Source organism: Chelon labrosus (genome assembly GCF_963514085.1).
Source record: "Chelon labrosus genome assembly, chromosome: 18".
NCBI classification, from domain to species: Eukaryota; Metazoa; Chordata; class Actinopteri; order Mugiliformes; family Mugilidae; genus Chelon; species Chelon labrosus.
The window spans coordinates 6,731,051-6,750,521 of record NC_140351.1 but is presented as its reverse complement, the minus strand read 5'-3'; the positions used below and the strand labels follow the sequence as shown (position 1 = coordinate 6,750,521).

The window sequence follows — 19,471 nt, the reverse complement described above, 5'->3', positions numbered from 1 at the left end:
CCAGGCAGTGAATTTTATAATGTAATTTTCTTAGATTTCGTCAAAACCACTGTTTTATTATAGATAGACAACTGACTGGATCGTAATTGCCGCTCTGCTCCTTTTCCTCCCAATTCCTCTAATCTGAGAGCAAAAGATTGACGAAACAGGATGTGTTGTCACGATGGTGTGACGGTAAAGCTTACTCACTGACACCCAGTTTATTGTGGTCAGTAACAGTTCCTTAGACTAAACTGCATCATCAGTCTCATCTCTTCAGCGTCAGCGCTGCTTTAGGCCTTTTATTGATCGTTTGTTTTCCATTACTGTGTAAACACACTGACATAAATGAGAGAAAAATATCCTTTCATATGAAAGCTGATTCCTGTAAGAAATGTATAAAGAAAATGCGACCGACAACATTTGCAAACCACACACTTTTATTCCATGTGTAAAAGCATAAGGGCTTGGACCCGATGACAGTTAAAGCCTTCATGTAAATTCTTCTTTTTAAAGTCCATATATTTGATGTGTATAATGGTTCTATTACATGTAAGTGCACTTGGCGTAATTACCAAAGACACATGTAAATTTATTTTTGGTTAAGCAAAGATACAAAACCGCGGCTTTGCATGTTCTGTAGATAAAGTGCAGACAACATTGCAACTAAGTGCTATAGCTGAAAGTCATAAATTCTGTTAAAGGGCGTAAGGCATAAGATAAACTAGAGTTTCTTAGGTCTCTCTGTAGGTAAATTAAGGTAGGGTGACAGGCTGCAGCAAATAGGGCCATACGTGTATTACAGACATAAAGATAACAGATCCTCAGTTAAACAGTGCATGAACTCACTGTTCAGAAAGGCACAAAAAAACTTACTCATGATGCAAATAAGGAGCCACAGTTTTAGAAAAACCAACACAGCGTTTACTCATGATTCTGATGCTGACAATGTGGGACGGGTACTCAAAGTGTGAATAGCAATAGCAAGCCCAGTTATTCTCAACATTCCTCCAGTGATAACCATTTTATTTTTATTGGGTTTGAGATGTTCTGTGACCTCCCTCCAGTTGAGAAAACACCGATGTGGTGCTCACTCCGGGGAGCAGTAGCGGCCGGCGAACAGAACGCTGTTGGATGGGTTGTGTCGGATGAAGAAGAGGAAGGGGTGGTCGGCGATGAATGGGGCCGGAGGCATGGGCATGCAGCGCATCATCATGATAGCGCCGGTGGCGGCGGCGGCCTCGGTTCCCTCCTCGTTGACCTCCACGAAAGCCTTGTGGACAACCTCTGAGAGCACCAGGTCGTTGCCGGGAGACATGCCTGTCACAGAAGAGAGGGAACGTTTCAAAGAATGTCAAATTTGGAGAACATCATCTCCTAATGATGATGATCTAGGAACAAATCCTTACCAGAGAAGTCGCTCTTCGACATGTCGAATGCGTCCCCCATGCCCATGCTGACCAGGACAGTCTTCATGTCGTACTTCTCCTCCATCTTGAACCGGGGCAGGCCCACGTTGACCTCAACGAAATCCATCATGTCGGGACGGGTCCACTCCGCAAAGTTTTCATAGGTCAGCTCCTTCTCCAGCTGCAGGTGGACACAAAATCCATCATTTTCTTTGTATGTGTCTATGGCAGTTTCACTGTGTTCATGTGCAAATGTGTGCATGTCGTACCTTCTCCAGACCCGTCGTACTGTCCTCTATGTCCGTGGGTAGAAAGATGAGCATGCTGAGCTCCTTGTCTTTGTAAGGCATCTCAAGGACCTGTCAAACACACGGTTGCAGACATTATAGTACAGTATTCTGGTAATGCAAAGATTTTACCATAGTTTTACAAAAATAATATCAAACTATGGAACATCCTGCTCAGTTTTATGAAAAAAAAGATAATTAAGGATATAAATGACAAAATGCATCTGTCTGTAACTGTGACTGAAGTACCTGGCAGGAAACATCAGCGACGTAGGTCAAAGGGAACTTGGATTTCTGGTGCATCATCTTCACTTGCTTGGTGGCATTCTGGAAAAAAAAAGAAAAAAATCATGTGCATATCACTTTGTTGCAGTGATGAAGACATATACGGTACGGTGTAGTCTGTGCTCTGTAGTCTCTTTCTTTCAAATTGTGAATCATGATTTTATGTCACTGTTCCTAATTACCAAAAAACCCCATCTAGAATTTATTGAACATCTACATTCCCTAGTTAGTACACTCCTAGTTGTAGTAGTCTACTCCTCGCTGTTCTACGGCGGGGCAACTGGTTTGTAAAACGTATCTCTAATCACTTTTTATTACTCTGAGTAAAGTCTAAATGTGGACTCATCAGACCTCATGACCTTCTTTCATTGCTCCAGAGTCCAATCTTTATGCTCTCTAGCAAACCGAAGCCTTTTTTCGAGCCTTTTTTTTCATCCTCCAGCTTATTTATCTGTCTTCTTCAGCTCAGGTCTGAATACATACAAGGTTGTTTCTGGGCTCCTCCACAGTATTTCACGCTATACCATAAAGCAACATCATCACACCGACTTTATTTTATGCACCAGCACTGACTGAGCTGCTCGTCTCACCTTGTTCAGTCTAAACGGAGCGTCCTGTGTTTCACCCTCCATAAACTGCTTGTCCCAGTTCCCTTTGAAGTAGATGGCGTTGACCAGCACCATCCTGGTCATGCTGTTCACCACACCCGGGGCCAGCAGATCCTTAATTTTATCTGGTGGGACAGAATCGACACAAACGTGAAGCAATGCAACGTATGGCAAATTAGAAATGATGCAAATATGCACATTTAAAAAGATGTGTGCGTGATTCACTTTGTGTCTGTTTCTCCACCCAGCTGTTGATGTTGAGCCTGGCTTCTTCCGAGCTCTTGGCGAAGTCCACTTTCTCCAGCTCTGCTTTGTAATGCTTCCTGGTTTGTTCTAGAAAATCCTGGAACCAATCAACGACACATTTTAAAGCCAGAACAGTACTTTTACTTCACTTGCTCGTACTGTACGCTAGCCTGCTGCCTGCTGCCTACTTCCTCGTTCATCATTCGCTTTACAAACTGTGGCTTTCGACATTTCTTTCAGCTCCTTTCATTCACTCTGACAATAAGGCTGCAACGCCACACCTGCTCATGAGGATCCCCTCACAGAAGCAGAGAGAAACACGCACCTCAACAAACTGGTAGGACTGCTCTCCATACAGCCTGTTGGCCACACTGAGGGCATACGGAGCATCTGACTTGTTGAGCTCGCTCAGCAGTTCGGCAAAGCTGGCGTGGATGTCGTCGCAATCCTTGTTTTTCAGGCACTGCGGACAAAGCAGAAGACTTTTACAAAGACGCAAATGGCAGACCGGGGCGTGGACTGATGGTCGTCCTGCCGACTAAGTGATGAGAGAGAGGTTTTCAGTTTATTGGCTTTGTTGCTCCCATTGCTCCCAAGAAACACATACAAAAAAACCAAACAGATTTGTTTGTAGATCCCTCTTTTGCTTCGTGCACGTGCAACAACGTGCAAATAGCATTAGCATACTATATTGTATAATGCAGCATGGTGCACTGATTGCTCCATAAGGATCTAGAGGGGAAGAACTTGATAACTTGGGCTTTCTCATCACTTAATGGATAAAGTGGCACATTTTTATAAGAGCCCGACTGACATATCGGTCGATACTGCGTGTGTGTTGTGTGCACTAATATGTAAACTTTTATTACAGAACGTAGCGCAGGAAAAGATGCTTGGGGGTAGCTTAGAAACCAACTATATGAAATATTCTCAGCACACGTACACAGTACACGTAGCAGAGTTGGTAATTTTATTAACTCCCTGTGTTAGGGAGACAGCTAGCCTGCTATAAACTGACTGAGTACACACAGTACCTGTATATCGGTATCAGTCGAGCTCTTTTCTTTTACCACTTTAAGTCAATAGCATTAAATAGTTAAACCTCATTTACATGAACCATTTACATCCCAGTATAAATGCACAAAAAGGCAGAGACTTTTACCCTTTACCTGACTTTAAAGAACCCTTTGCCCAAGCTTTAATAAACCTTTCCGCAAAAACATTCACAGCTCACCAAGGCGCACGCCATCCCTCCACCATGCTGTTATTCACGTCTTTAACTCCAACTTTAATTTAATAACGATGCATCGAAATCAGCAGGATATATTTCTACTATCTCCTGTAAACAGCCATAACAGTGTCTGCTGTATCTGGTGTTATCCACGTACATAAGTGTGTTATCAAAGTACTAAAGGAAACAGTCTAATTTCTGTGTCCTCAATTTGTCATACTTGATGAACTTTTGTGGATTGAGAGTGGTATCCAGGAAAGCTACAAATAAGAGATAAAAAAGAAAACACCAAGAAGAAGTCATAAAAGGAAGAAAGTCCACATTCTCGTGTCTTATGCAATACTTTAGTATCTGGAGCAGTTGGACACGCACACACACACACTAAACCTTCAGCAAATAGCAACTTAAACCGCTGCTAAGAGGGCATTTAGGAGATTGGCAAAGCAAAAAGAATAATATATGGAGCCGCTGTGTCAGAAATGACCCCTTCACCGCAGGACACCACCCAGATATCCGCCAGTAATACACCTCCCAGTTAAGTTTTTTTTAATTCTGGTACCACCTTCAGCGATCTGGGCAGTCCAACATGAACCTGCTGCTGCTGCATTTGCATCTGCTGCGCTCCTCCTCGCTTCGGCTTCGCTTCGGCCTCAGTGAAGCGAAGAACCTAGAGGGGTTAGTTGTATACTTTACGTTATAATGTCAGTCTCTCAGGTGACGAGTGGGTTGAGTCTTGTTCCACGGTGGCACAAATTACCCTCGGATTGGGACACACAACTAAACTGTGACTAAAATCAAGTAAACAGTTAAAATATCATCTTTTAAACGTAACCTTTTCCCCGGGTGTATGTACTTAACGTCTCCACATACTTTTGCAGAGCCACTGCAGAGGCCTCTCGGTCTTTGTCACCGTGTCTTGCGGGTGAGTAGAGGAGCTAAAACGTCACCACGCTCAACAAGGTTGTACTCGCCACACCCATAGTACACGGCTACACTCTTCACACACGGTTACAGCAATAGTGTATGAACTTCAGCCTCTGGTCAGGCGTTAAAAATGTGATTTTCAGTTGCTGGCATGTCGCTCTTCAAACACTTAAGTGCACCAGCGAGCTAATCTCTTATCAGCAAGCATTGTCTAATATTCGGAGTATTTGCACAATAAATGACTTTTCACGAACAATGCAATCCTGACAAAGTTGTAGACCTGCCTCGCTGAGACCAGGAGCTCTTATTTCAAACCTTTAGTTGTATTATGCTTTAAGATAACCTCGGTTAAAGAACCCATGCCATAAAATTTGATTTAATCATATGTCTTTTATGTGGTCCAACAATGACAAAAATCATTTTTATGCCCCTTCCTCCCCTGTGTTTCTGCTTTTCCAGCATTACATCCAACACTAGAAATATATGCAGTTTTATGAAGAGACTTAAGTAGTATTCTGCACGCCATTTAATTGAGTCTATGACTAAGGGTCCACATAATATCATTGTCATTGGTTTAAACATCTAAAACAGATATTTTCACGTCAAGAACCATGAACTACTGACTGAGAGATTATGTGTTTTTGCAGTGGCCAGTGTACCCACGTTTTTCTGAACATCATGCCGTTGCAGTTTGATGAGATAAGAGACACACTCTTGATAAATTAGCTGGTATCACTGCTGATTTTACCAAATTGTTGACCAGTTGGGTAATCAACTAGTCAGACTTACCTGGAAACCAGCTGCTAAAAAACAAACAAACAAAAAAAAAACTCTCACAACAGGCGTGTTACATTACACTCACCTCTGTGCAATCTCATGACTTCATGAGTAAGCGACAGTGATTGAGTACGAGTGAGAGAAAGCACAGTTTCAACATCACAATGCCTGACACACGCTGAATCACCCTGATCAATTTCCCAAGCAAACTGCAGCTGGACATGTGCCTTCTGGGAAGGGTGTTGAAAGGCGATTTATGAGATATTAATCTTTGAAATCCACCCAATTGTGTCCCATTCATGTCCTCTGATTAATTCCTTAACAGCGATCACACACACCGTGTGTCGCAAAACACATCCTGTTTGCTGGCAAGTAGTTTTCCACAAAACAGGTCGTGTCGGTAATCCCTGCCTTTTACAGTGAGCTCATTAATTATGTCGATGATCCTGTTGAACAGCCAGGTAATGATAATCCTGCAACGCTTCCATCGGAAGGTATGAAGGCACAAAGGGGATAAAATACACATTATTGTCTAGTTCTGTTGTAATGTACTGAAACTTTCTTTATCTTGCAGATTTAAGGTGAGGTCGTTTCCCACCCACACACGCACATGAACTCATCAGGTTGCTTTATCTGGGCGTCACTTTGGTTTAGCAAATCAATTTGGCAGGACATCAGTAAATATTCTTCTTTCCCACAGTGTTAACTTGCATCTAAATTCCTACATGCCAGTAAACGGGTCGTGACCAAGGACCTGATCCAGGAGTTTAAACCAGGACAGTGATTTCATAGTGAAGTCTCTAGACTTTGTAGTTTATCTTACCTAAAGGCTTTAAAATAAAACGTATCCTGAAGGGATTAAAGCATTAATTTGTCACCTGCAATGACAGGATGTTAGCGTAAATGCATATTTTATGACGTGGTTTAAGAACAGACAAGCATAAAGACATCTCCTCTGTCTACATTATACATGGGAGCACAGTAAGAGTGAAAGACATGCTTCAAACAATCAGTAATATTTAATTTAATTGTCTCGAAGACTAAAATTATTCTCTGCATCCATTCGGCGACTCCACTTAGAGAGTGGCTCATTTATAAAATCCCAGGCGGCCAGACAGGAGCGCTGTAATGATAACGTTACTTAAACTGCACACAAATCTTTATTGCCCTTTACGTTTCCATGTTATGTTCCCATGGTAACACAACACCAGAGCTGTCCCCCCTCATAAAACCTTGCCAGCGTCAGAACAGAGCAGATCTTTGTCATTTTTTTTGCTGACAATGTAACACAGAGCTGGTGATTCACGCTGGATCACACCCACGGTGATCCACCTTTTACTGGCGTCCACTGATATCAGATTCAAAGCGCCGTCTTCACGGAGCTTTAACGTTCAGCGTTGCGTGAAGTAATTAATCATAGGTGTAATTTCATTTTTTTTGTCTGTGTTTATTTAGAAATAAATATACATAATTTTATGCACCGCATAAGCAGCAGACACACCCAGAAGCAGGTGCATCGGCCTGCTATGCAAACAGTCGGCACGTATGCGATGTCGTACTGTACCTCTGACATCTGCGTGGCCGTGTTGCCCCTGGCCCCCAGCATCACCATAGCCAGGGCTGAAGAGATGCTGAATGGGGAGTAGAAGACATTGGCGCCGTTGTCGTTGTCGCCAAACTTTTTGAGCAAAGCCAGACAGAAGGAGGTGTTCGCCTTGGATAGAGGAGATGGAGATGCCATTGTGTCTGTTTCAGAGACAGATATCAGAGCGTTAATTACTGCATTACAAACTTAATAAACACTTTAATGTGAGTAGGCATTTTGTTTTCCCCACTGGAAAGTTAAATCACAGTATTTGCCAGTTTATTAGGTACAGGAGAGAAAACAAATACGTTCTAATATAACAGTTCTGCAATAAATGCGCCTTCATGGCTGTTTTAATGTTCAGTTTACGGTGAAGCTGAGTCAGAAAGGTGGTAATTCAACTGGATGATCATTATGGAGGATGTAGTTTGTGTTGCAGTTAAAGTGAATTTCTGTTATTTTGCCTAACCCACTTACAACAATGGGGTTGTCAAAATAACAGAAACATCTGTCGGTGCAACACAATACAATTTAGTAGTAGGCTACTAGAAAATTAAAAAAACACAGATTGAATGCAGGACTGTTATATCATTATTTCACTAGTGTACCTAAAGAAATGTCAAATGTGTGTACATACCTGATATATAACAAGGTGTCTAGTTATAACATTAATTACACCATGCAGGGGTCATTCATTCAGGGCAACTGTGGTTCACCTTGCTTTATCTTTACTAATATATTAATAATAAAACAGTAAAGTAATAGTTATTGTCAGCAGAGGGTTTTATTTAATATATTAATATTCATTCATTCATTCATTCATCTTCTGTACCCGGTAATTCCTGTTAATGCTCGAGGGATATATTAATATATTAAAAATAAACAGTCAAAATGTTAATTACTCATGAGAATATGGTGCAAAATACGTTTGAAAGGGTTAACATTGCTGTTTGCATATGTAAACTACAAATAATGGTTTGTTTTAAAGCTATAATCCACATTATTTTTGGATAAACACATGTTCAGCCATGGCATTTAACAGTGCACTGTTAAACTAGTATAAACAACTAAACAGACAACTAAATAGACAAACAACCACCTACGGACCGAATAATTAAACAACCCGCAAACAAAACTGAATGAAACGCATGTTTTACTTACTGTCAGGAGTTTTACCCGAGGTTGGAAGTGTCAGGAGTGTGTCTGTCACCGGAATGTTTTAGCTCGTCACAGGGCTCTTATTATTTACACACTGACACGCCCCGTAAAGAATTTCCGGTATCGCAGTAGCTACGGAAGCCGAATGGAAAACTCGAACTTGCTTCCTATTGGCTATAAATTCAGTTAATGTTTATTCTTCGTATTTTTAATTTTACAACAAAGCAAGTGAGTGAAATTCTCGCCCTCGCTTCGTGTGGCAGGTGGGGGGGACACTAAAGCTGGACTGGGTATAAATAAATAAATAAATACATAAATATTTTTTGATACGTTTCTTTCTTTTGGACGTGACATAAATAAATAAATAAATAAGTGATGCAATTTAAAAAGTATGGTAGATATCACCCTAAGACAAGTACTTTTTTATATATATATATTAATGTAATGGTAAAATATATGTATCCATGTTCTAGCTTACAGATGTAACTTGTAACTTAACCAATGTACTTCAGTAACCTGTAATGTGTGTGTGTGTGTGTGTGGCAAGAACAAACAAATGTATTTTTTGTCTTATGCCTATTATGCAAAGATGTTCATTAATACACAGGATTAGATGTGACAATCCCTTGTGCCAAGACCCCAGGCAAAACACATTTAGAGGCCCTGTTCAACTGAGAAACCCTACCAAAATTACGGTCATGTGATATGACGATTAACCTACAATCTACATGAACTAAGTAAATGCTGCCGGCTTGTAGGCCCACAGAGCAGCAGAGGATACTTCAAACATTGTGACAGTCAGCTCTATGAAAAAGACTACTTTCTCTGGCTCAGACCAAAACAGCAGATCTGGCCGTAGACGGGTGCTAGCTATCTCGGCTGGAATAACCAGCTGTTCATTTAAATCCGCCCTCATCTCCCAGGCTCCTTCTGCTACTAGCCGTCCCGTGTTATGCCTGATGCCTGCTAGTCTAGCCTTTTCTCCCTCCCGTACAAACTTAATGCGTCTATTCTCTCTGTTAACGGCCATGGAATTTACATTCACCCGTTTTTCCTCAATTGCAGCTGCTAAACATTTCAGTACCTGGTTGTGACGCCAGGTGTAACGTCCTTGGGAAAGACTAACCTTACAACCTGTCAGAATATGGCTAAGCGTGCGTACACAAGTGCACAGTGGGCAGGCAGCATCCTCACCTACCCACTGGTTTAGGTTCTGGGGAGTTGGCAGCACATCATAAGTAGCCCTTATCATAAATCTAATTCTGCTAGCCTCCATGCTCCAAAGCTCTCTCCACTTCAACTTCCTTTTCTCCACACTCTCCCGGTTCACTTAGTGCTTAGCCTGCGACACTGCCTTAGTGCATCTAACTGCTTCCTCTTGTTCCTGTACCTCTTCCACTACCATCTTTCTCCTTTCTACTGCTGATGCCTTGCTCCACAAAGGCCCTAGGCCTCTACGCTCTTGCTGTACATTGCCTATGATATCCCTATGCCTAAGAGCTGCCTGTGCTTGCTGTACTGCCTCTTTTGGGTTCCACTTCCTCCCTATCTTAACCGCGGGCACTGCACTCCTAACCACTGGATCCTTCGACTGGGTGAGAGTCATTTCCAGTATAACTTTAGCACACTTAAGCTCCTCTGTTAGGCTGGTAACTGGGAGCTCTAATATGCCTTTCCCATACAAGGCTGCGCCACTTTCTGATAGATGAATTAATCATCCTTTCTAACTTTTCTACCTTTGACAGGGCAACCTCATACACTGTCAGCGGCCACATTAGCCGGGGCAGTAAACCAAATTGCCAGCACCACAATTTTAACTTCCCTGGTAGCCCTGACCGCTCTATGCTTGAAATGCCTTGAATCATTTCCTGCCTCAACCCTTCAAATTGCGCCTTATCACTAAGACTTGCATCATACCATCTTCCCAAACTCTTCACTGGCTTCTCCAGCACTGTGGGAACTACCTCATCATTTATAACAAACTTCTTATCTACTACCTTTCCTTTAACAATTGAAATACACCTAGATTTAATTGGCTTCACTTTCATCCTAGCCCACTGCAGGTTGCTGTTTAGCTTATCCAGCAATCTTCTGGTACAAGGAGCGGTTGACGTTGTAGTCGTCATGTCGTCCATGTCGGCCCTAATCGGGGGGAGGCGCAGCCCTCCCTGCAGCCTTTCTCCACCTACCACCCATTTGGAAGCCCTAATAATGACCTCCATTGCCATTGTAAAGGCTAGTGGAGAGATTGTACACCCTGCCATGATGCCTACCTCCAGCTGCTGCCATGCTGTAGTGTACTCTGCCGTGGTAAAGCAGAGTTGTATGTCTAAAAAGTAGGCTTTGACTAAGCTTTTTATACTACCTGGAACTCTAAAGAAGTCAAATGCTTCCCATAACAAACTGTGTGGTACTGACCCAAAAGCATTAGTCAGGTCTAAGAATACAACATGCAGGTCTGTCTTCTCTTGCTTTGCTAACTGAATTTGGTGCCAAATCATACTGGTGTGCTCTAAGCATCCAGAGAAGCCGGGGATCCCAGCCTTTTACACCGACGTATCAACTAGTCTGTTTTTCACCAAGTAACTAGACAACCTCTGTGCCACAACACTGAAGAAAATCTTCCCCTCAACATTAAGAAGGCTAATTGGTCAAAACTTCCAACGAGTCCATCTCTTTGGGAATAAAAATCCCCCCTGTCCTGCACCATGCCTTGGGAATGACCTGTTTCCTTCATACTACCTTCACCAATTTCCACAGCAACCTCAGCACATCTGGTGCACTCTTATACAGCCGGTAGGGGACGCCATTAGGTCCCGGGGCTTAAGAGGCTCTTGCACGTCTTACCACTTCTTGAACCTCTTTCCACCTTAGTGGGCTGTCATCACACTGGCTACCTATTTCACCAATAGGTGGAATGTCAGAGGGTAGTGCCAACTTTCTAAACCTGTCCGTATCTTTATGCACCTCCTCCAAATACTCCTCAAGCTTCTCTTCCTTGCTAAATAGCGACTTCACAAACCTAAATGGGTCCTTATAAAATGCTAGTCTAGCCCGCTCTTTTCTTTTCCCATTTTTCCTAATGTTCTCCGCCCTTCTTAACGCTGCCAACCGCTCCCTCACATCATGCCTGTAAACAATCAATACCTTTCTTCTCCTCATCTGTAGCTTTCCTCCACCGCCTCTTAAGGAGTCTCCTCTCCTGGACGGGCCTATCAATCTCTTGCTGAATATGCTGTGCTGTTAAATGTCTCTTTCCTCGAACAGACGCGCTCTTGGACAGAAGACAGAAGAGTGCGCGGGGCAGCGACACCCTGAGCCAGTCCCCAATCTGTAATAAAACATTAATAGAAGGAAACATCTCTCGTGTATGGCCAGTTTTTTCCGCAACAATTCAGTTCTTTGTTTATTAATTTATTCATTTCAAATGTGCACAGGTGTTTTTTTTTCCAGGACTGGAACCATTAAGGAGAGAAACTAAAGTGGGACGTTGTATACATAAATAAATAAATAAATAACTGATGCAATTTAAAAAGTCTGGTAGATATCACCTTAAAACATGCCCAGTTCATTACTTACATTAAGACAAATACTTTTTATGTTAAGTTCTTTCTTTCTTTTCAGATTTTCATGTTCAGATCATATCTGGTTTAATGTGCACTAATTTGCGCCCAGTTTAACTCTTTCAATGTGATGCGATTAAGGGTGTGAATGATATACATGAACACCTTCCTCTACACAAACAACCTTCAGATCGTAGATAAGATGAAGGAATGAAAAAAAAACATTAGGTGGATGTAAAGCTTCCCTTCAGTGACACTTCAAGTGAATAAATAAGCAGTGTTTGTGTAGTTGTACCCGTATGTACGTGTATCAGCAGTTGTGATGTTGAAACTGCGGGCTGTGTTTGTGTATGCATGAAAGAGAGCAGAAATAGAGAAGCTGCACGATGGCCTGATGAAAGCAGGAACTAATGTGAACAAAAAACAAGTAAGAATCTTTGCTGGTTCATCTCTTTAAAATATTTGATCAGATAAAAAGACAACATCATAGCAGACAAAGAGTATTTTGCGTAAGGTTTTGCTTTGCATGTTTTGCAATTTCAGTTTTATGGGTGTCAGTGTCTCACTACAGTGTCTTGCAAGTGACTGTATACAGATGGGTCATCGTAATTTGCTAAGATGCACAACGACCACCACCTGCGTACTTTGTAGTCATTGACATTGAATCTTGGTCTTTTTTTAAGTTTTATTTTGTTATATGCCATATAGAGTTTCAGTTTGGTTCAGTTTGGTTCAGTTTCATGAACGTTCTTCCTTTTTTAATTTGACAAGATTTTTGTCCCTGTGTCTTTCTGTTGTGTTTTTCCAGCTGTGATTGTTTGCTCACTGGTTTCACCTGTGTCTCGTTAAGCCATCAGCCCTTCATTCATTCATTCGTTCATGATCTGTAACTGCTCCACAGTTACACCCTCCACAGTTCTCTGGAGGGTGACTAACCACCGCACCACTGTGCCGCCCAACCAAATCATCTGAAACCATAATGATTGTCAGGTCTTCCCATCTTTACATTTCTGGTGAATTTAACACCAGAGCTGACTTTATCTTATCCCTCAGAAAAATCTGGGTGTTGCCTTCACGCTCCAGTGTCTTTTTATCTAAATCTGCACAGAAATGTGTTTTCTGCTCTTGTGTGTCTGTATATAAACCTGTCTTTCTCCTTATCCAGTTGTCTATTGTCTTACTTCCTTGTTGTCTCCTTGCTCTTGCTTGTTTTCCCGGATTCCACGTACCTTTGTCTTCGCTTCCCTTTTTTGGTTTAACCCGTTTCTCTTTCGGCTCTGCTGTGCCTTTTGTTTAACCCCCAATGTTTTGGACTTGTTCTGCTTATTGTCACAGTTACCTTTTACCTTTTGTTCTTGATTATCATACGTCTTCATTAAATTGACAGCAGTGGCAACAAAGAGACATTGGAGCACGAGTATTTGTTTCAAATGCTGATGCAGTTTTTATTTCATGAAATAACGCCAATTTTGTTATATCCGGACATTTGGGCACCGTACAAGATCAGTGTAAAGACAACATATCACAGTGTTTTTCTAAGAGGACAAATGGATGAAGAGTTGGGAGTCTTACTTGCACACAAACAACTATTTCTGAAAGGTGAGAATATGTTAAAGAATATACCGTGTGACATCAGTTTGTAATAAATGGAAATATGTAAAATGGTAAACAGTAGACACATTCGTAAGCACACTGAGGCCTTTTGAATATCTGTGAAATTATTTTGTTCAAATGGCTCGGATTTATACATTATTAATCTGTTTATTCATACATTTAATTCTGCATTTCCACACTTCTTCATTTCTACACTATAATCAATACAAATAGGTTGGGGACAGACACAGAAGATAAGTACAGGGAAGCAGACTTTTACAAGCTTGTTCTCCATTAAATTAACATCCGTCCTTGTTTATATCACACAGCCTCAGTGTCAGGGGAGCAGAACCGGCCAGCAAACAGGACGCTCATGGTGGGGTTGTGTCGGATGAAGAAGAGGAAGAGGTGATCCGCGATGAAGACGGTAGGAACCATTGCAGTGCGCTCCACAACGACAACACCAGTGGCGGCAGCGGCCTCAGTTCCCTCCTCATTTACTTCCACGAAAGACTTGTGGACGACTTTGGAGAGGAACAGGTCGTTGGCCGGAGACATCCCTGTCGGACGAAGAGGAGCACTTAATGGCACTTTGCACTCTTAGAGGAGCAAAGCAGATCGCGCATTTATTCCACGTGTCTCACCTGAGAAGTTGCTCTTCGTGACGTCAAAAGCATCCACCATGCCCATTTTGATCAGGACGTCGTTCAAGTCGTACGTCTCCTCCAACTTGAAGCGGGGCAGCTGCACCTCGACCTCAGTGTTGCTCATCATGTCCGGGCGGGTCCACTCCACAAAGTTCTCATAGGTCAGCTCCTTCTCCAGCTAGTGTGGATAAAAACAGTAGATTGTCTGCTTAAAATTGGACTTATTTTCTTTTTATTGTACAGCTTGTGTATGCAGCATGTTTGTCCTACCTTCTCTAAGCCGGTTGTATCATCCTCTATGTCGTTGGGTAGGAAGATGAGCATGCTCAGGTCGTCTCCTTTGTAGGACATCTCTAGGATCTGTCCAAGAATATTCATATTTACGGCTACTAAAAGGATCTTTGAAAGCATACAGCAAGTCCAGTGCTTTCCAGCTGAATATTCTTACAACATTTCACTTATTCTTTCAACTTTTTGCGTTAGTGTTTGACTTTGGTGCGTTAACAAGTTACTTTGGATTGGTAGACTAGCAACTCCCATGATCGGTGAGGTTGGTTTGTTTGGTTGCGTTGAAAAGAACAATACAGCGAGTTCAGTTCCATTCAAAAAGGCTGTCAGACAGCTGTAAACAATCCTTTTAATACTTCCAACACAGCTGGTGGAAGCTGACATCTGTGTTGTGTTTGTGTTCATCTCACATGTGATAGAAGAGTGCGGTGAGTGCACAGAAAACTCCTCCAGCCACAGCCGCAAAGAGGAGCAGCTCTCGGTTGACGAAGCTTCCGACAAATACGATGAACTTCTTCCACCTCCGACTCTATTTGTCTTCCTCCGCTCTAGCCTGTGCTGTGCGCAGAGCAAAAAAATGAATTAACTTAGAAGCTTATTAACAATTTAATAATTATTTAACCTTTACCACCCTTACCTTCCATGCAGAGTAATGTCCCAAGCACCAGAGCTGAAAGGATTGACTCTGCATTCCCTCGGGTGGATTCTCCCATCGGCAGAGGGTTGAGAAGCCATAGAGAAGAAACGCAGCGTGCAGTCTGAACATGAATCCCACAAAAACACAACTTTATTCTCTGTCTGTACCAGTATGAAGCCCCAGTTGTGACCCCAGTTCTAATAAATAACACAACTGGTGAAAGACGCACAAACCTCAGAGCCTAGCCCTCGCAGGCAGAGGATTCTGTAGATGAGCAGTCCTGACAGCACATCACATACAATGAAGAGGATTTTGCCGAACACCATGCTGAGGTAGATGTTGGGGGTCAAGAGCCAGGCCAGGAGAGGAGTGTAGCGGTTGGTTGACCTGTTGTATGGAGACTCACCCTGAGCAAAAGGATCCCACAAAAGACCTCACATTAGCTCAAAGGCATCATTCAACCAAGAGCATAATAGAAACAGATGGTTTATTTAAGCAAAAACAAACATACTGACATATAAAAATACTTAATTGCAACTAAGATTCCTACAAAGTTTACCTGGTAAAAGCACAAAATCATTAAAACTATACCAGTTATCATATTAGCACCTCTTTATTACTTATGTAAAAACATTAAACGTGACCTTAATGTCATGACTGGGAACGTTTTGGAGACTTTAATCAATAATAATACAACAGATTTTATGAAGTATACACTAAAAAGGCAACTTATACAGTAGCTGAGTAATAGTATTGTATGTGTCTAAGCAGAACATGTTTTTCATCTATTCGTTTAAAGTTTTAATGTTTGAAATAGCACAGCAAAGCAGCATTATACTCCAAATTATTCTTGTATTTTAGTCCGAGCACACTCCTCCTACCTGAGTAATGAACCTTGCAGCATCTGTGAACACATGATAGTCGATATCCGTGTACTTCACCACCATGGTTTTATCCTGGTAGTCTCCATAAGCGACCAAAGCCAGCCGTACAACGAAGGAAGCCGTGAAAAGGACATGCTTCTCTGTGAGCTTGGTTACTAGCCTCTCCATCTAGTAGCACTAACGGCTAGCTAGGTGAGCTAGTCTGAGTGTACGGAATACGTTAGCCAAGCTGTCAGTCTCTTCGTCGCCATCTCTACTCTCATTAAATGAACGGAAGCTAACGATAATATTACCGAGATGTGTCGTTAACTTCGTTTTGAAATATCGAAGTTTCAAAAATATGACAACCCGGAAGTTATCCGGAAGTGACGTCGCCTCAACACTATCTTTTTTTTAATGTGTACGCACAGCGCTTGCGCACTCAGAAGTGCATTAGCGCCACCTACTGTTCTGGAGGGAGACGTTCAGTTCTTGTTTTTTACATTTACTTTTACTATACGTAGTACATAAATAAAATAATAATGTAAGTGGCCGCTTGAGCAGTTATTAACGACTCATTCATGTAACGGGGTCGGAACTGTGGTTTGTTGTTTACGTTTTGGGGCGGTCACGAGTTAAGGTGACACAGAGCGGGAGATCGGCAAGAGTAAGAGTTCGCCCCTCAGTTTGTTTTTATGCCTCTGTGGAAATTTACATGGTACGTTACAGAAATTTATTGTCAGTTATACATTATGTTACATTGAATGTGGAAATGTGCGCACAGTTGTTGAATGTGTTTTATTTTGTTTGTTTAGCATGTGCGAGTGTGCGCTACAGGGAACATTTGACACTAGCGGTCGCGGGAGTTCGCATCCCTTGGTTAAGCGGAGCAAGGTATAAAATGTAATATGTATTTGTACTGTGAAGCCATGTCAATATGAGATATATGTGATATTGTTCTATGAACTGGAAATGTTTAAGATCCCAGTTTTCACATTTGAATATTTGAACTATATTAATTTTAAAGTTCAATTCTTGAACGGGTGAATTTGAATACGTGTGAAATATTTCATAGCAATCTTATGCATTGTTTACATGGGTAGTGAATATTTATTTTGTTTTCTTCAGTTTTCACGGTGCTTAAAGACATTCCAAAGGAATAAAAACGTGCACCCGTCAGAAACTCTCCACTGTGGTTCTTCTTAACGCCGGGGGCTGCTACAGTGAAAACTTGTCGCTGTATCGGAGTTATCCATCGCGCCTAGCAACAGCAAGGAGACGCAAGACACCCGAGGTCCTGGATGCCACCGCTGCAGTGTAATATTCCATGATGTTCCATGCTATGCTTTTATTCTGAAACTCCAGTACCGGAGTAGAATGTTACAAATGTATGTCCATGGTTACTGTTGCCGGAGTGAGGAGAATAAAGAGTAGCGGAGCTACAGACAGCTACAAAGTTACGGTGCTGGTATCCGGTTTGTCGTACAGGATAGATTATTAACAGTGTGAGTAGTCTATCGCAACATGGTGTCAGAGACTAGTCGCTAGACTACGGACCCGCCGCGTAAAAAAAAAAAAAAAAAAAAAAAAAAAAAGGAAGACGTGAAAAAGTGTCGGTGAAAGTGTGTCGCTGAAAAGAAAAAAACAACGGTAAGAAGAATTGGAAGCCTTCGGTGTTCCTACCCCCAAAATGGATTGGGACTCGACCAATTTACCGGATGGATGGCGGAGATTTCGACAACACGTCGAGCTCATGTTTACCGGACCACTTAAGGCAAAGTCAGAAGAGGAGAAATGCAGCTTTCTTCTGCTGTGGATCGGTGATAAAGGACGCGACATCAGCAACACTTGGACACTAACGGCTGACGAGGCGAAGACGTTAAAGACGTACTACGACAGATTCACGGAGTACCTCACCCCTAAAGCAAACCCCATCTTTGCCAGGTACAAGTTCCATGAGAAGACACAAGGAAGCAGTGAGTCTTTTGAACATTTTGTGACTGAACTGAAGTTGCTTGTGAAGGACTGTGGCTACGCAAACAGTGATGAAATGGTCAGGGACCGTATAGTGTTCGCCACCAACTCACCTAGAGTGCGAGAGAAGTTGCTTAGCAACGGACCGGAGCTGACGCTGGAGAAAGCAATAGACATAGCGCGCTCCCATGAACTATCACAAGCACAGTTAAAGGCTATGGCAAATGAATGTCAAGTGCATGCAGTCCACCACAAGATGGTAAAGCCAGGGGCCAGGAGAGGTGCTAGTAACAAGGCAAATGACTACCAGAAAACTCAGGAGAAAGCCTGTAGTATGTGCGGAGGAAACCACAACTACACAGCAGAGTGCCCTGCAAAAGGCAAGCAGTGTATGAAGTGCAAGAAGTTCAACCACTATGCAAGAGTGTGTAAAACAAAGCCTCAGACTCAGAATAGAGGAAGATACAAGAACGTTCACACTGTTGAAGAGGTCGATGAGGACTACGATTCTGAGCTGTATGTGGACACTGTTACTGCAGAGGAAGAGGATGAGGAAAGTGCATATACAGACATCGGACTGGGACCACAGAACCGACAGCTGAAGTTCAAGCTGGACACTGGAGCTCAAGCCAGCATAATCCCAGCCGCTGTCTTTGCCACGCTCATGCCCAAAACACAGTTAAAAGCCCCAGATCATAGGTTAACAGGTTATGGGGGACACTCACTTGAAGTGAAAGGCTACTGCAACATAGAAGGGAGGTATAAAGAGAGGTCAACCATCCAGAAGTTCTATGTAGTGAACTGTAATGGCCCCCCTATCCTAGGCTTCAGAGCATGTAAAGCGCTAGGGCTAATTAAAGTAATATATGCAGTGAGCAGTGACAAAGAGAGAACCACTCAGTCAGACAACATTTTTAGTGAGTATGCAGATGTTTTTAAAGGCATCGGCACATTCCCAGGTGAATGTAGTTTCACTATTGACCCAGAGGTAGCACCAGTGGTTTGTCCACCACGCAGAGTACCATTTGCACTAAAAGATCGTCTAAAAACAGAGTTAGACAACATGGAGAGAGAAGGCATAATCTGTAAAGTAACTGAGCCTACACAGTGGGTTAATGCCTTAGTAGTGTGTGAGAAACCAAAGACAGGCAAGCTTAGAATATGCCTGGACCCAAGACCCTTAAATAAGGCAATAATGAGGCCACACTACCCCCTACCCACACTTGAGGATGTAACATCCAAGTTAGCAGGGGCAAAGTTTTTCAGCATCTTAGATGCGAGATCAGGCTATTGGGCTATTAAGTTAAGCGAGGAGTCATCGCTACTCACCACATTTAACACTACATGCGGTAGATATCGCTTTCTCAGGCTACCCTTTGGCATTGTATCAGCCCAAGATGAGTTTCAGAGGCGAGTA

The 19,471-nt window shown here is 42.4% G+C and overlaps 2 protein-coding genes across 4 annotated transcripts in view; both read right to left on the bottom strand.

Moving 5' to 3' along the window:
- Window positions 1-401: 401 nt before the first annotated feature.
- LOC311503524 (leukocyte elastase inhibitor-like) lies at window positions 402-16,360 on the bottom strand. Of its 3 annotated transcripts, XM_084566290.1 has the most exons (11): window positions 16,099-16,360; window positions 15,451-15,624; window positions 15,218-15,338; window positions 7,311-7,492; window positions 3,140-3,277; window positions 2,794-2,911; window positions 2,551-2,693; window positions 1,925-2,002; window positions 1,658-1,747; window positions 1,389-1,569; window positions 402-1,299 (listed from the first exon to the last, which is right to left on the bottom strand). In XM_084566290.1, exons 1-11 carry the CDS (start codon window positions 16,267-16,269, stop codon window positions 1,070-1,072), a joined length of 1,626 nt encoding a protein of 541 aa, XP_084422416.1. In that variant the 5' UTR covers window positions 16,270-16,360; the 3' UTR covers window positions 402-1,069. The 3 variants fall into 3 exon arrangements, with proteins under 3 accessions (XP_084422416.1, XP_084422414.1, XP_084422415.1); XM_084566288.1 differs by lacking the exons at window positions 15,218-15,338; window positions 15,451-15,624; window positions 16,099-16,360 and adding exons at window positions 4,608-4,712; window positions 8,493-8,578; XM_084566289.1 differs by lacking the exons at window positions 15,218-15,338; window positions 15,451-15,624; window positions 16,099-16,360 and adding an exon at window positions 8,493-8,578.
- LOC311503523 (leukocyte elastase inhibitor-like) overlaps window positions 12,281-19,471 on the bottom strand; it is a 26,345-nt gene continuing 19,154 nt past the window's right edge. The window contains exons 9-10 of the mRNA XM_084566286.1: window positions 14,290-14,470; window positions 12,281-14,205 (exon numbers count right to left, since the gene is read on the bottom strand). Coding sequence (XP_084422412.1) covers window positions 13,967-14,205; window positions 14,290-14,470 — 420 coding nt within the window. The 3' untranslated portion in view covers window positions 12,281-13,966. The remainder of the gene's footprint in view (window positions 14,206-14,289; window positions 14,471-19,471) is intronic.

Bases quoted from the DNA above. Each gene is read 5' to 3' on its own strand.
- LOC311503524 (XM_084566290.1), bottom strand. From the start codon at position 16,269: ATGGAGAGGCTAGTAACCAAGCTCACAGAGAAGCATGTCCTTTTCACG. The intron at 15,625-16,098 runs GTAGGAGGAGTG...CCTTTTGCTCAG, and splicing joins CTGCAAGGTTCATTACTCAG to GGTGAGTCTCCATACAACAG. The intron at 7,493-15,217 runs GTAAGGGTGGTA...TCTCTGAAACAG, and splicing joins GACATTACTCTGCATGGAAG to ACACAATGGCATCTCCATCT.